Source organism: Molossus molossus, unplaced genomic scaffold (genome assembly GCF_014108415.1).
Source record: "Molossus molossus isolate mMolMol1 unplaced genomic scaffold, mMolMol1.p scaffold_m16_p_3, whole genome shotgun sequence".
NCBI classification, from domain to species: Eukaryota; Metazoa; Chordata; class Mammalia; order Chiroptera; family Molossidae; genus Molossus; species Molossus molossus.
In genome coordinates this window covers 53,939,915-53,955,556 of record NW_023425366.1, presented here as the reverse complement: position 1 = coordinate 53,955,556, position 15,642 = coordinate 53,939,915, and the positions used below count along the sequence as shown (strand labels likewise).

The following is a 15,642-nucleotide window of genomic DNA, read 5'->3' as shown; positions in this document are numbered from 1 at the left end:
AAATGAGGATAGTGTTAAGGAGCCTCTGGGATAACTTCAGGCGTGCTAACATTCGCATCTTGGTGGTACCAGAAGGAGAAGAGAGAGAACAAGAAATTGAAAACCTATTTGAAACAATGATGGCAGAAAACGTCCCTAACTTGGTGAAGGAAACAGACATACAAGTCCAGGAAGCACAGAGAGTCCCAAACATGATGAACCCCAAGAGGCCCACACCAAGACACATCATCATCAAAATGCAAAAGGTTCAAGACAAAGAGAGAATCTTAAAAGCAGCAAGAGAAAGGCAGCTAGTTACCTACAAGGGAGTTCCCATAAGACTGTCAGCTGATTTCTCAAAAGAAACTTTGCAGGCCAGAAGGGAGTGGCAAGAAATATTCAGAGTGATGAAAAGCAAGAACCTACAACCAAGATTACTCTATCCTGCAAAGCTGTCATTTAGAATCGATGGCCATATAAAGAGTTTCCCAGACAAGAAAAAGTTAAAGGAGTTCACCAGATAAAATATATGAACAAACAAAATGGCAAAGAATACGTATCTATCAACAATGGAATCTACAAACAAAATGAACAGGTAGAACAGAGACATTCTCATAGATACAGAGAACATTTTGTTGGCTGCCAGTTGGGAGAGGGGTTGGGGAAATGGGCGAAAAAGGTGAAGAGATTAAGAAGTACAAATTCATTGTAGAGTGACAAACCTCAAAGGGAAAGGGGTTGGGGGGGGTGGGGTGGGAAGAAATAAACCAAAGAACTTATATGCATAACCAATGGACACAGACAATAGTGTGGGAAAAGGCGGGAGTGGGGAGGAGGGGGTCAATGGGGGAAAAATGTGGAACATCTGTAATACATTTTACATCCAACAATAAAGATTTAAAAAAAAAACAACAGACCCACGTAAGTATAATTAACTGATCTTTAACAAAGAAGCAAAGGCAAATTCATTGGAGAGGGGACAGGTTTTTCAACAAATGGTGCTAGAACTAAACATCCACATGCAAAAAAAGAAAACATGTTTAGCCACAGACTTTACACCCTCCAAAGTAACTCAAATAATAACTCAAAATGGATCACATATCTACCCTGTCAGGGTAGCTCAGTTGGTTGGAATGTCATTCTGTATGCCAAAAGACTGTGAGTTCAACCCCCAGTGAGGGGCAGGGTACATATTGTAGGCAACCAATCAATGTTTCTCTCTCACATCAATGTTTTTCTCTCTCTCCCTCTCTCTCTAAAAATCAATTAAAAAACAAACAAACATATCCTTAGGTGAGGATTAAAAGAAAAAATAAAAGGATCGGTGACCTAAATGCAAGACCATAAAGCTCCAAGAATACAAGATAGGAAAAAATATAGATGACCTTGGGTTTAATGATGACTTTTCAGATACATCACAAGTATGATCTATGAAAGAAAGACTGGTAAGCTTGATTTCATAAAAATTCAAAACTTCTGCCCTGTGAGAGATACTCAAAGGAATGAAAGAATAAAGGCACAGATTTGGAGAAGACATTTGCAAAAGACAAATCTGATAAAGGACTGTTATAAAGTATATACAAAGATTTTTGAAAACTCAACAATAAAACAACAACCCAGTTAAATGAGCAAAAAAACCTGAAGAGACATTTCAAAGAAGATATACAGATGGCAAATAAGCATTATGAAAAGAAGTTCAACATCATATACCATTAGGAAATTGCAAACAACCATCAGATACAACTACACACCTATTGTAATGGCCAAACTCCATAACACTGGTGAGGATGTGGGGCAATAGGAACTCTCAGTTATTGCTGTGAGAATGCAAAATGGTACAGCCACTTTGGAAGACACTTCAGCAATTTCCTATAAAGTTAAACATATACTCTTACCATACGATTCAACAATAATGTTGCTTGGTATTTATCCCAAAGAGCTGAAAACATGTCCACATAAAAACCTGAATGGTATTCCAGCAACTTTATTCATAAATGCCAAAACTTGGAAGCAACCAACATATCCTTCAGTAGGTGAATGTATAAACTGTGGTACATCCAGGCAATAGTGCGCTAAAAACAAATGAACTATCAAGCCATGAAAACACATAAAAGAACCTCAAATAAGACAATCTGGAAAAGGTACCTACTCTATAATTTCAATTAAACATTCTAGAAAAGGAAAAACTATGGAGAAAGTAAAGAAATCAGGGGTTTGGAGATAGAGAGAAGGATGTACAGAACATTTTTAGGGCACTGAAAATATTCTGTATGATACGCCTGTGTTTAAAAATATTTTTATTGATTTTTAGAGAGAAAGGGAGAGGAAGAGAGAGAAACATCAATGAGAGAAACACTGATAGGCTGCCTTCTGCATGCCCCCCACCAGGGATTGAGCCCACAACCTGCGCACAAGCCCCGACCAGGAATCGAAGTGGTGACCTTTCAGTGCACAGGATGATACCCAACCAATGGAGCCACATTGGCCAGGGCTGCAGGATACTCTTAATTGTGAATTCACGTCATTAATACATTTGTCAAAACCAACAGAATGTGGGGGTGGGAAGAGATTAACCAAATAACTTATATGCATAACCCATGGACACAGACAATACTGCAGTGAAGGCAGTGGGCGGGGTTGGGGGGAGTGAAGGGGGTCAATGGGGGGGGAAAGGAGGACAACTATAATACATTCAACAATAAAAATGTAAAAAACAACAATAGAATGTATACATCAAGAATGAATTCTAATGTAAACTATGGACTTGGGGTGATAATGATGTGTCAATGTTGGTTCACTGACTGTAACAAATATATCCCTCCTGTGTAGAATTTGGCTAGTAAGGAAGTTGTGCATGTGTGTACTTTTTGTCTAAACTGCTCTAAATTATACAGTATACACATATATACAATAAAATAATGCTAACATCTATAGTTATAACTTTTTTTAATTCTTTATAGATTTTATTCACTTTGATACATGTAAAATTCAAAGTTTTGTTCTAAGTCTCCAAGAACACAAACTTACTAGTTGTACTGTGTGATGGGTTCTATATTCCTCTTCACTCTGAAGGCGCTGTTGGAATTTTTCATTGTGTTTTGCAATACAAATTTCCTATAAATACACAAAATGTGTTTTAAATATAAGTGGAACTTAAAAGACAAGGGTTTACTTTATAAGTCAAATTTTAATCTTAACATATTCTTACAACAGCAAAATGCTGTCAAGTAAACCACCTCTGGTTTCTCATTTGTAATATTAAAGCAGCATAAGCGAAATGATCAAGATCTTTAAAAGACTCTTCTCCAACTATTAAAACTTTTCTAGCATTCTTGATTTCCTTTTTGGGGGAGGGGATGAGGCAAGGCAAAGTGGAAGAGGGTGTCCTTATATAATCTCAGATGTCTCTTTCAGCTCTGAAGTCTGTGGTCAGAATAGTCTAAGTCTTATCGTCTGGGCAAAAGGATATATGTACAACTCTTGGCTTAAAAAGTCTGTATTCTTAAGCACTTTCTGATGAGTTAAAGAACATGATTTTGCCTGGAATGGTTTAAACCATATCCTGGAATGGTTTAAACCATATTGTGAAATCTGAAACTGGTCACAGACTTCAGAACTAAAAGAGACCTTAAAGACTAGAAAGTCAGAATTATAAAGAAAATATAGGTATGCCTTTTCCAATCATATGGAAACAAAAACGTAAGACTAAAATGGAATATATGTACTTCTTTACAAAATAATGCAGTATCATCTGGCAGCTTTTTATTGGCACCATGCTGCCTTCATTTTCTGAAATGCGTCCTTCTGAAAAAGTCCTCCATATAAAAGGGTTTACATTAGTTACCAACACTCTCAAAGCTACACCAAAAGATTACTCTTCTAACCAGAGAAAGGCATCTAAGGAATGACCTTTTAAGCCAGTAAACAATTTTTAAAGCAACTGTTTATGTTCTATTCTTCACCCACACTGGGTTAAGTCTATTGCCTAACAAGTATTGATCATAAAATGAACCTGTCCCGGGCAGTCTCCAGAGGAAAACAAAGGCAGTATTATATAGGACTTGATGCAGTGATATAATGACTCAGGCTTCTGAGTCACACAGACCCAAGATAGAATCCTACCTTGCCCCATATTAAGCACTTGGGTCATTTATTTAACTACTAAGTGCCTTGGTTCCCTTGATTATAAAATGAGAATACAGTTCCACAATCCCTTATCCAGAACATATGTCAGATGTGTTTTGAAATTAAATTTTTTTTCAGGTTTTCAAAGGTGATAGGTTACATTTATCATGTATTACCAAGTAACTCCAGCAGGACACTGATGCAGCACCCCATAACAACTTACTTTATTTTAAAAGATATGCAAATATTAGTGACAAACTAGGTTAAAATTATTAGCTATGGATCAAAGATTAGGCAATGAACAAAAGCAAAATTTAAAATTAAGACCATATTTGATTAATACGTAATGTATTATACCTTTTTATTTCTGAGGTAGGCTTTCTTGGCTGAAACCCGTCCACGTCTTGCTTCCAGCTGGCGCGCTTTCTGCTGAAGCTTCTGCAGCTCTTCCCTCTGTAAATGCACTGATGCTGCCATCTCTTCCTTCTCTAGCATGGCCTCCATGCTTTCGTAGGTGTCATAGTATACTACCTCATCTCTCTTTTCTGTTACAAAATAGCAACAAAAGGTCATGGTTAAGGGCATGGACTGCTGACAGAACAGGGTTCTAATTCACTTATTGGCTCTATAACCTTGGGTAAAGCCATTATCTTTTGTCAAGTATTCAATCTTTTGTGGACTTATGGGGTTAAATGTACACCATACCTGATATAAGTCTTTTGATGCTTTCAAGTTGTGCTGTCAATAGTAACTCTTCACACTTCAAGATTTCAAACTGTACTTCATACAACTGAAGTTGCAGATCATAATAATCAGCTTCTAACTGATCCAGTCGGGCTATGGCTTCTGTACCACCCTGCAAACTCTGCATCTGCATTGAAATAAATATGATATTTCAAGTTGGTGGGGACAAGAAAAAAAATTAAGTTATAATTAGAAATGAAAACTAATCAGACAGAATAAACCCATAAAGCAACTGTTCTAAGAAACCTGTAGAAAGAATGAAGATTTAAAAAAAGATATAAAAATAGAAATAATTAAAACATATGGCTTTAGAAATAAATAAGCAAACACAGTAAAAATAAGGTTTTAAAGTTTATGTTATAGCTCATCCATATTTAGGATAATAATATTATTCTAATTGTTCTGACATAAGTATTAATGGTGTCCCTTTTCACTCTCTAAAATGGCTGCTAGTTATGCAATTATTCTTTTGACATAAGATATATGAATAAGATTTGGCCACACTCGGATAGTTACAACAGAGGGATAAAAGTGTGGTCAGCACCACACATCCAGAGCTTTGTCTGCTGCCAAGGTTACAGCTTGGCTAGCTCCTAGAATCTATTGACTGGAGGACAGGTGAATGGATGTGAGTTGGAGCAGCATGACAACCGCTTTCCATGGAAATCCTTGCAATTTACTGATAATGATCACTATTAGTATCTAACTAAATGCACTCAGGGCCCTAGAGTGAAACGAGGTGGGATTCAGAAATTTCTGCACAGGTGAGTGGTCTTGTGTGAGATTTGTTTGGTTGGATGGTTGGTTTTTAGTCCTAAAGTGAGAGGGAAAGATATTTTGCCAGGCATCAGAAGAAAATCAGCACAAGTCTTCTGGTATGAGAGAGTAATCCAAAAACAGTTCTTCTAAGAACATGGCACCACCACTCTGGCAGTTCAAAGATTCATGCTTAGAAATTCCAGGAGACTCTTGGCACAGGTATCAGTTTGCTGGGAATGTAGCAGCACTGTTGAGGAGGCCCTAGGCTCAAGTGGCATGCCAGGGAGTGACTAACAAAGGAAGTGGGCAGAGAACAGTGCAGAAAATAAGAGAAATGTTTATGAGCTCATGTGAGATATCACCTGGGCTTCGAGACTACCAGGAACATACTTGACTGGTAGTCCTGGGACAGCCCTGGCAGCAAAGACCATCAATTCTTTTTTTTTCTCCTTTTAAGTTTTTTTTTTTTTTTTTAATCCTCACCCGAGGACATTTTCCCATTTTTTTGTTCAGGCAGAGTGGCAGGGAGAGAGAGGAACAGAGAGAGAGAAACATCGACATGAAAGGGACACATCGAGTGGCTGCCACCCGCACGACCAACCAGGGCCGAGGACAAACTGCAACCAAAGTACGTGCCCTTAGCGGGAACCGAACCAAGGTCTCTCTGGACCGCAGGGTGACGCTGTAACCGCTGAGCCAAACCGGCCAGGGCTCTTCTAAGTTTTAATGAAAGTTGTATGTAAGATTACTTTATTCCTGCATCTTCTTAATTATTTCTTCCTTGTATTTGCCCTTTTCCTTTCCTACTTGGCGAGATTTGGCTTTACATTCAAGGATCTTTTTGTGGTCTTTGTCCAGTTTTAGTCTAGTGATAACCACCTTGCTGGGGTGAATGCCCACATGAACAGCACTTGTTCAGTGTAGATGACATATTTCTTCCTGTAAACTTGGACTACTTTGCCAATTTGCTGCCCTTTAAAATGTCCTCGAACTTCATCATCCTTTCGGGTGGGCATGGAACAAACATGGGAAGGTGCATTGAAATGCCTTTTACAGTTCTTGTTCCGGTCAGAAGTCACAAAGGGATTAAACTTCATTTTGACTGCTGGCACTTCTACGATGGCCGCTGACAGTCAATTCTTATTGTTACAAAATAATCCCTTCTGGCTAGTGAGGCTGGTGAAACATGTCAGCACATAAAAAGTGTATTTTTAAACAAGACCCCAGTCTAGATATCCACACAGTTCTATCCAATGATTGTAATGTTTGTCTTAGTATATAATTTCAAATTCCTTTAATAAAAAAAATCTGAGCTGCAAAGCAATAATTAAGCTGTGATCTAAATGTGCAACAGTATACATTTAAAAATAACCGGATGGATTAAACACAGTGCTATTTAATGTTATAAACATTTTATAAATAAATATTTAATAAGTTATCTAAGTTGTAAGTCAGTGACCCTGCTACATTAGGAAATATGAGTAACAAACAATAGATATAGAACAAACTCCAAATGGGCTTGATTCCAGCATCTCATGGAAGGGAATGCTGATAAAATGAAATCCTGCTGCTTTTCTCCTAAGTCACAAAAGGGGAATCTAGGAGTGATTTCTTTCCTGAGACTCCCAGTCTCACTTTAAATTATAAACATCCATTTCCATACTATCTTGGGGGTCTTGTTCAGTTCTGGAGACCAGAGCCCCAGGACACATCTTCCTCTGTTATCTGCACCCACACTCTCTGTGAGCCCAGCATACAAACAGGTAAAACATGTAATGTTAGAAGGCTTTATTCTCTAAGTGGGGCAATTATGATCAGTAAAACCTTAGTGTGATTCAGTCTAAAAACCTTAATCTATGATCAGTTCTCCAGTGATATGATTCAGGTCCTGTCCAGGTTGTTCCATCTTTACTACCTCCAGCTAGAGTGACCATTTATCTGCTGCGTTCATGACACTTTGCTAACTACCACTCTCTTGTCCAATACTTTGTCTAAGGAAGGAGTTCCAAGTCCCCTGCTGACATACCTTCATATTGTCGGTACCTCAACTGCAAGTAGAACAATATCCTGATCCCTGCCCAAGCCCATGTACATTAAAAACATTTGCGATGCATAGTGATGCCAGAATACAGCGAATATCAAACATCAAACTGAGAAAGGAAGAGGGTATCCTCTTCAATGAGTGACTTCACCCTCAATTTTCTGGCTTAGTGAGTTCTATGCAGAGCAAGGCAGTCCAGAAGTGTATTTGCCATGGCTGGGTTCAAAAGGACAAAACATCAGAGACTGAGGCAAAGACAAGAATTCTGTTAAATACCAACCTCTGAGAGAACAAACAGTAGGGCAGTGGTGGACCTCAGGAAAAGTTAAAGGGTTGTAGAGAGGACTTTTCATGGGATAAGCTGAGGAGAAGCAGATTAAAGACAAAGCAGGGAAATCTTGGCAAGGCAAAACAGTGCTCTGAGGTTTGTCTATACTTCAACATGGAGGTGAAATCCTCAGTGAAAGGCATGGAGAGGTATGTGAAGGCTACACTGCTCCAGATCTCTTCCCTCTAACATCAGAAATGTCCAGACTGATTTTTTCCTGGTGCCTAACTCAGCAGACAGCCATAGAACTAAGACAGTGGAAGGAACACTAATGCTGGGCAATGGAGCTATGCAAAGAAGGCAGGTGCCACAGATGGGACAGCTGTGTTCTATCTGGGGACAGTGCTTTCCCAGACAAGAAGGAAGCCTGAAGAGTAGGATGAAGGGTTAAAAAAAAATAATAATAAAATAAGACAATCAGTGCCAATGAAAACTCTGCTACCTTGAAATTTTACTCAGTCAACTTTTACCTTCTAATATTTTTTAAAATGTTTCTATTGATTTTTTAGAGAGAGAGAAACATCGATCTGCTGCCTCCTGCATGCCCCCCACTGGGGATTTAGCCCACAAACTGGGCATGTGCCCTGACCAGGAATCGAACCGAGACCTCTCAGTCCCTGGGATGATGTTCAAACCACTGAGGCACACCAGACAGGCTCAACTTTCACCCTTCTAAATAAATCTTTGAAATCAGGATATCAAGACCCCAAACCAAACTGTGACTTCCCAATAGCTAGGTAGTACCAGCAATGTTGGAACTAGACCCAATTCTCCCAATTCCTACAGGGACCATCTTTCCACTAGACAAAGTAGGGAACCCCATTCTAATAAATATGGAAAAAGAAACAAAGAAAAATGTTTTTCAGTAAATCTAGCAAAGAAATGAAGTATATAAAGTATTAGTCGATGTCCGTATATCCATACAAGCCCGTCATACACTACCGGCCCCACAGATAATCACCCCCCATGCACAATAATGATATAGTTTTCATGTACACCTATTTCACTGACCATACGATATCATAAAAACAAATCTAAAGTAGTTTATACAATGAATGATGCCGCTGTCCTGCCTTTCATTCTACTGTGCTAGAAAATTCCATGGCGTGAGGGGCTGTGAAAAGAGAGCTTTCAGACTATCTATGGGTTGAGCCAATATTTAGCCAACAAATACTCACTGAGCACCCATCACTGTATGAGTTTCAGAGAATATGGCAGTAAACAAGAAATGAAGCAAGAGTTCAAAGAGTAGTCATAAAGATCATGCCCAGCGTAAGATAAATAACATTAAAGGCAAGCTCGGCAAGCACTCAATCAAGACTAGCCCTTTTATGTGGAAAAGATGGAAGGAACATGAGACTGAGAACCAGACAAACTTGGGGCTCCACTAATAACAGCTGCACAAATATGGAAAATACATACAAGCTGACAGAATTATCTAGAAGTCCACATTTCAGAAAACTTTAAAATTGAAAATATCGATAATTTATGTGACATCAAAAACTGATCTTGCAATCTATTTGTAGAAAAATGTGATCTGATCTGATGTGAGTACCAATTTATTCCATGTAATGTAAATCTCTATAAGTTTCATTACTGGAATACTAACACTAGTCTGGCATTGACTTTCTAAAATCTGAAAAACTAAGAATTCTGAAACATATCTGGTCTTGGGGGCTTCAGATAATGGCTTACTAGATTATAGCATAAAGGGTTATGTTTCAGAATTAAGTGAGATAATATACAGAAAGCACTAAGGACAAGACTTGAAACATTTAAAATTTTTATGTTTACTTTTTTTTGATAACCACTATCAAAACATAACTTAGATGGCTAAAATAGAATTTCATAAGTAAGTAATATCATAGTTTTTAGAGGGGAATCTAGCTTTTTGTACTTAGAGATCTTGAAATGTCTAGTGTGCAGGTATGAAACAGACTCTATCTGCTTATTGAAAACAAATTAAAAACACAAACCCAGCCAGGCTGGTGTAGCTCAGTGGTTGAGCAATGACACACACCAAGAGGTCGCTGGTTCGATTCCCAGTCAGGGCACAAAATTAAATAAATAAATAAATAAATACCAATAAATAAATAAATAAATACCAATAAATAAATAAATAAATAAATAAATAAATAAATAAATAAATACCAAAACCAGCCTCTTTGCCTCAACGAGTACTCCAGCCTCCCCACTTGTGTTCCTTGAGGTTGAAACTCCTTGGAAAGGCACATACGAAATGCAAATAAACATCTTAAGCATGAGAATTACATTTTTTCCACCTTTGTATTCCTTTACATGATACTTGCACAACACCTAACACAAATCAGAATAAAATCTAACATTTATTTTTGGGTTCTTACTCTATGCCAGGCACTTGCCTAAATGATAAACTCATAACTCTCTTAGAAGGTATATATTAGTGTTCTATAGAGGTTAAGTAATTCACCCAAGGTGGGAATCGATAACTTTCCGATATAGTAAGGACAAGCCACATATGGTTATTTTAATTTTTTTTTTCTTTACTGATTTTAGAGAGAGAAGAAGGGAGAGGGAGAGGGAGATGGAAACATCAATGAGAAAGAACATCAAATGGCCGCCTCCTGCATGCCCCCGACTGGGGATTTGGCCCACAACCTGGGCATGTGCCCTGACCGGGAATCGAACTGGCAACCTCCTGGTGCATGGGTCGATGCTCAACCACTGAGCCACACCGGCCGGGCACACATATAACTATTTAAATAAAATAAAAAATTCTGTTCCTCTGTCACATAAGTCACATTTCAGGAGCTCAATTCACATATGGCTAGTAGCTAACCTTATTGGAAAGTGTAGATATAGAACATTTCCATCACTAAAGGAAATTCTGCTGAATAACTCTGTCTACATCATAAGCTCATGCCCACTACAGTATACTGCAAATACTCAAAAGATACTTGATGCCTTGGCCGGTTTGGCTCAGCGGTTAGAGCATCGGCCTGCGGTCCAGAGAGACCCGGGTTCGGTTCCCGCTAAGGGCACGTACTTCGGTTGCAGTTTGTCCCCGGCCCTGGTTGGTCGTGCGGGTGGCAGCCACTCGATGTGTCCCTTTCACGTCGATGTTTCTCTCTCTCTCTCTCTCTCTCTCCCTCCCACTCTATCTGTACAAAAAATGGAAAAATGTCCTCGGGTGAGGATAAAAAAAAAAAAAAAAAAAAAGATACTTGATGACTTAAATTAACTGACATAGAGGGATATAACCTTAATTAATCATAATTTAGCCACATGCTTTTAGGAGAAAGGCAAAATAATGAAATAGAAGGAACTAGCCTCAGGATTGATATATATAGTAAGCTCAATATTCTAGAAGTGTATGTGTATTCATAGAGAATCACAGTTTTTAAATAAATAAATAAATAAATAAATAAATGGGAATGGTTAAAATCCTTTGCCAAGACAAGAAAGCACATTGGTGTATTTTTAGAACTTTCAACTCACAAGTATTGGAATTCAAAGGGTTTTCTGGTTAATTCCCTATTAACCAGAGAACATTGGTAGCAGAAGAGAATGGTCCACAAGTTAACTGAAATATAACTGTATTTTCTATTATTTCATAATGAAATCTTAATTTTAGTGTATCTCCTATTTCAATTAATAACTACAAAGAGAATCCCTTATTTTAATGATACTTCTAAGCTATATCCTACTACTCCTAACACTGTGTGATTATATGTAATTTAATCTTGTTCAGTGGTTTAAATGTATCTGATGTAATCTGCAAATAATAGATATTTGAAAGTAAAGATGTGTTTGGACAGTCAAACTGTGCTATTGTTTTTAAATCTGGTCTGATGAGGAGTGGAATAAGATAGTCACTACTAATTAAACTCACCCTTTCAAAGGGCAATGATATTTTCAAGAGTGTTCGATGAAAAAATTTGGACACCAGTGGATAATATGGGTCAGGGGCTCAGGTACAGATGATAGAGTCTACCAAATTTGTGTTCAAAGCTGTGCATATGTGTATATTTCTGAGTACAGTGTTCCTAGCTTTCAAACTGTTAAAGGGACAAGTAGTCTGTGACCTAAAAAGGATAAGAATCGCTACAATCAAAACTCAGAAACAGTCAAAAAGGAGACAGATTAAAAGGCATCATACTTATTCTTAAGTACTTGTTAGTATAAAGAAAATTTAAAATTCAAACAGAATTTTGCCTGCCCAGGTGACATTTAATATTTCAGCATTAATAGAAATTCTGTTTCAAGTTCAGTATTATATTCATGGCAAATAATTACTAAATATTTTCAATTTAATTTCTATTTAATTTTTAAAGTGTTCTGTTACATCAGGAAGAAATCTTTTTTCTTTAAAATAACCTAAGGAAACACAACATAGCGACAGTTTTTAAAAGAACAAAAGTCTCCATATACTTACATCACAGTACTGTATTTATAAGGTCTTCACTGGCAAAGCATTTGTTTGGGATGGGCTTAATAACTGACATTTGTTCTGTTTCTCATGAGTAATGTGGTCACCTTAAATTAGTGCTAATAAAACTGGTATAGTACATCATCATAGATACATATAAAAAGCACAATGCGTATATTATATACACACAACAATCATAACCTGGCAAAAATGACAGACAGTTTTACCAAAACCTTTGAAGAATTCAAACACAATACAGAACATTATAAAACAGACTATTAAGGTAAAAGCATGGCCCCAAGGAAAATGACCCCACAGATAATCATAATCCCAGATTTCCAGGGCCCACTTCAGCCTCACCCTTCCTCTACCACCCTAGACCAATTCCAATAAGAACATCATTCCTGCAACAGCAAGTAGTCAGAAATCTTACCTCAGCAGCTCTTTTAGGCACCCTACCTTGACAGTATAGCTCAATGTCAGCCAGATTAGAACAAAGACAAAGAGTGGTACTTGATCTAATTCACAGGCAATAAAGTGCTAGAATTTTTAGTTTTAAAACTTCTGCAACTTAAGAAAATTCCAGACAAGTAACATTAAGAGCAAACTAACCAGAAAAGATTGCATCAGAAATGCCTCAGGGGAACATGAGATGGGGCTAAAATCCTTGCAAAGAGATTTCGCACATCAAACATGACAAAGTCCCAGGACAAGACAAGATCCAATTTCACCTTTAACAACAGTAGCAAATAAGAAAATGCAAGGGAATAAAACTACAATTTTAAATCCATTAACAAAAAGACTTCTTTCTAGATCACAGTCATGCTACATTATAGGTTAACTCATACATTTTTTTTTTTTTTGATCCTCACCAGAGGATGTTTTTTCCCCCCAGTGATTCTAGAGAAAAAGGAAGGGGGTGGGGGGAGGGAGGAAGAAAGAGGGAGAGAGAGGGAGGCACGGAGGGAGGGAGAGGGGGAGAGAGAGAGACAGAGACAGAGAGAGACAGAGACATCAATGTGAGAGAAACACCAATTAGTTACCTCCCATACGCACCGCTGAGCCAAACCAGCCAGGGCAGTATAAACATTTTATTTATTTTTATTTTTATTGTTATTGTTATTTAGAAAGGCAGACTGCCACGTGCAGCGCCTCATTTGGATGTGTCTGGAGTCTTGGAAGCGTGACTACCCTACATTCTCCTACAAATGGACCTTGAGAGCTTGTTTGAAGGTTCTAGCAGGGGAGCACAGCTACTTGTATACCCTTGACCGAACACCAGTCCTCTCCTCTGGAGGGAAGGCTGTCCTCTTCCACTGAGCATGCAGCTTCAGGAGGGACCCACATGGATCGGTTGAGGGAGGAGGGGGACACCCACCTAGCCAGCCAGATTACCCGAATCAACCCTGGCGATCAATGGGGTGACAGATGTCACAGCCAGATTGCCCTCACATCCAGCAGTAAAAATATTTTAAAGACAGCAAAAATATCTTTAAAATCTGACATTGACCTCCTTTTTGCTTTAACATTGCGCTGCTGCCTATGTTCACACTGTGATGCTGTGAAGTTACCATTGTGTCTAACTCTTCTATTTGCGCCAACTCAAATCATAGGCCCCATCATGAATCTTACCATCTCATGGAGTCAATGCAAAATGAAGTTACCTGTAAAGTCAGAAAAATGCCAGTCTGTACAAAGATAAAAACCAAACCTTAATTTAAAAAAAGTTTTATACTTTTCCAAGTTTTTGTTACCTCTTCCTTTAGTGCATGTTTCCTCTGTTCCAAACAGATCTCTTTAGCTCTCATCATCTGCAGAGTCTCCTTAGAAACTGCATACTGGAGTTTTTCCATACGTTCAGCGGCTGCTGCCCATGACGCTTTACCAAATTTCTTCTGATCTGCTCGCATTCGATCGTACACAGCTATAAAAAATAATTTTTAAGAAGACATTAAGACATAAAACAATTTGATACTGAAGAATTTGAAAGGCTTTGGATTTCACTAACCACATACTCCAAGATAAACACACGCATCCTACCCCCATGATAAATTACTTATAACGGCTCTAAAATATAATTCAACAATATCTTAGATTCTAATATCTTCAATAACATTTTTGAATAAACTCCGGCCGGTGTGGCTCAGTGGAACAGCATCAGCCCATGGACCAGTAAAGTCGTTGGTTCGATTCTGGCCAAGGGCACATACCTCGGTTGTGTTTTGTCCTCGGCCCTGGTCAGGGTCATGCAGGAGGCAAACAGTCAATGTGTCTCTCTCATGTCGATGTTTCTCTCTCTCTTCCTTTCTCTCCCTCTTTCTCCCTCCCACTCTATCTAAAGATAAATGGAAAAATATCCTCAGGTGAGGATTAAAAAAATTTTTTTTGAATAACCTTCAGAAATAACTTCATGAAAATAAAACTGAGTTGTCAGATTAATTTTAAAACTTTAAAATTCTTTTTCACACGTCCAGTGTTATTAAATTTCAAAGTTTCTATAAAAACTTTATTCTGTGAAAGTTAATATTTTCGTGGGTATATTAGCTGAAATATTCAAGATTATTTAAAATTATTTAAATCCATGTGTTAAATTCAGTAAGACTTCTTCAAAAATACGGTAATGATCTGATGTAAAAAGAAATAAATCCTAGATGCTAGCATGGAACTTATTCAGAGGTTAGAGTGGAACAAGCAAGTCCCAAGGAAGACACCCAATTTTCCACTGAGCCCTTACTCACATAAAAAAATATTTTTTTTAGTTTGCTACAACCAGGTTCAAGAGATATTTCTTGACAATCAAACAGCTAATATCCTCCAATTAAATAAGTTTATCACTGGTAGTAGTATGGTAGTGGCTCACCAGGGTCCGTTATACAATTAACCCAACCCAATCTGACTAGCACCAAATGTGGTCTTTAAGTCAGTACACGTTCAATAGTAGCTTCTTTTACATGTTCAGAGGTAAGTGATAAATAATTTTGTACTGCTACTATGTCCTAACCATCTTTTGCAAAGAAGTGTATCTTAGTAATGTTTGCCTCAGAATTTTATAAAAAAAAATTTTTTTTAAGTTTACACATTTATTTTTTCTTTATTGATTTCAGAGAGAGAGGAAGGGAGAGGGAGAGAGATGAAAACATGGATGAGAGAGAATATCGAGACTGGCCACCTCCTGCATGTCTCGCCCGCACTGGGGATTTGGCTCCCAACCTGGGCATGTGACCTGACCAGGAATAGAACCAGCGACCTCTTGGTGCA

General features: G+C 38.0%; 2 protein-coding genes and 1 pseudogene across 2 annotated transcripts in view; 1 reads left to right on the top strand and 2 right to left on the bottom strand.

Moving 5' to 3' along the window:
- MTX3 (metaxin 3) overlaps positions 1–15,642 on the top strand; it is a 760,898-nt gene that overhangs the window by 544,024 nt on the left and 201,232 nt on the right. The gene's annotated exons all lie outside the window — the stretch shown is intronic.
- JMY (junction mediating and regulatory protein, p53 cofactor) overlaps positions 1–15,642 on the bottom strand; it is a 79,381-nt gene that overhangs the window by 13,388 nt on the left and 50,351 nt on the right. The window contains exons 4-7 of the mRNA XM_036279079.1: positions 14,139–14,308; positions 4,810–4,975; positions 4,462–4,649; positions 3,007–3,093 (exon numbers count right to left, since the gene is read on the bottom strand). Coding sequence (XP_036134972.1) covers positions 3,007–3,093; positions 4,462–4,649; positions 4,810–4,975; positions 14,139–14,308 — 611 coding nt within the window. The remainder of the gene's footprint in view (positions 1–3,006; positions 3,094–4,461; positions 4,650–4,809; positions 4,976–14,138; positions 14,309–15,642) is intronic.
- LOC118641676 lies at positions 6,358–6,704 on the bottom strand (annotated as a pseudogene).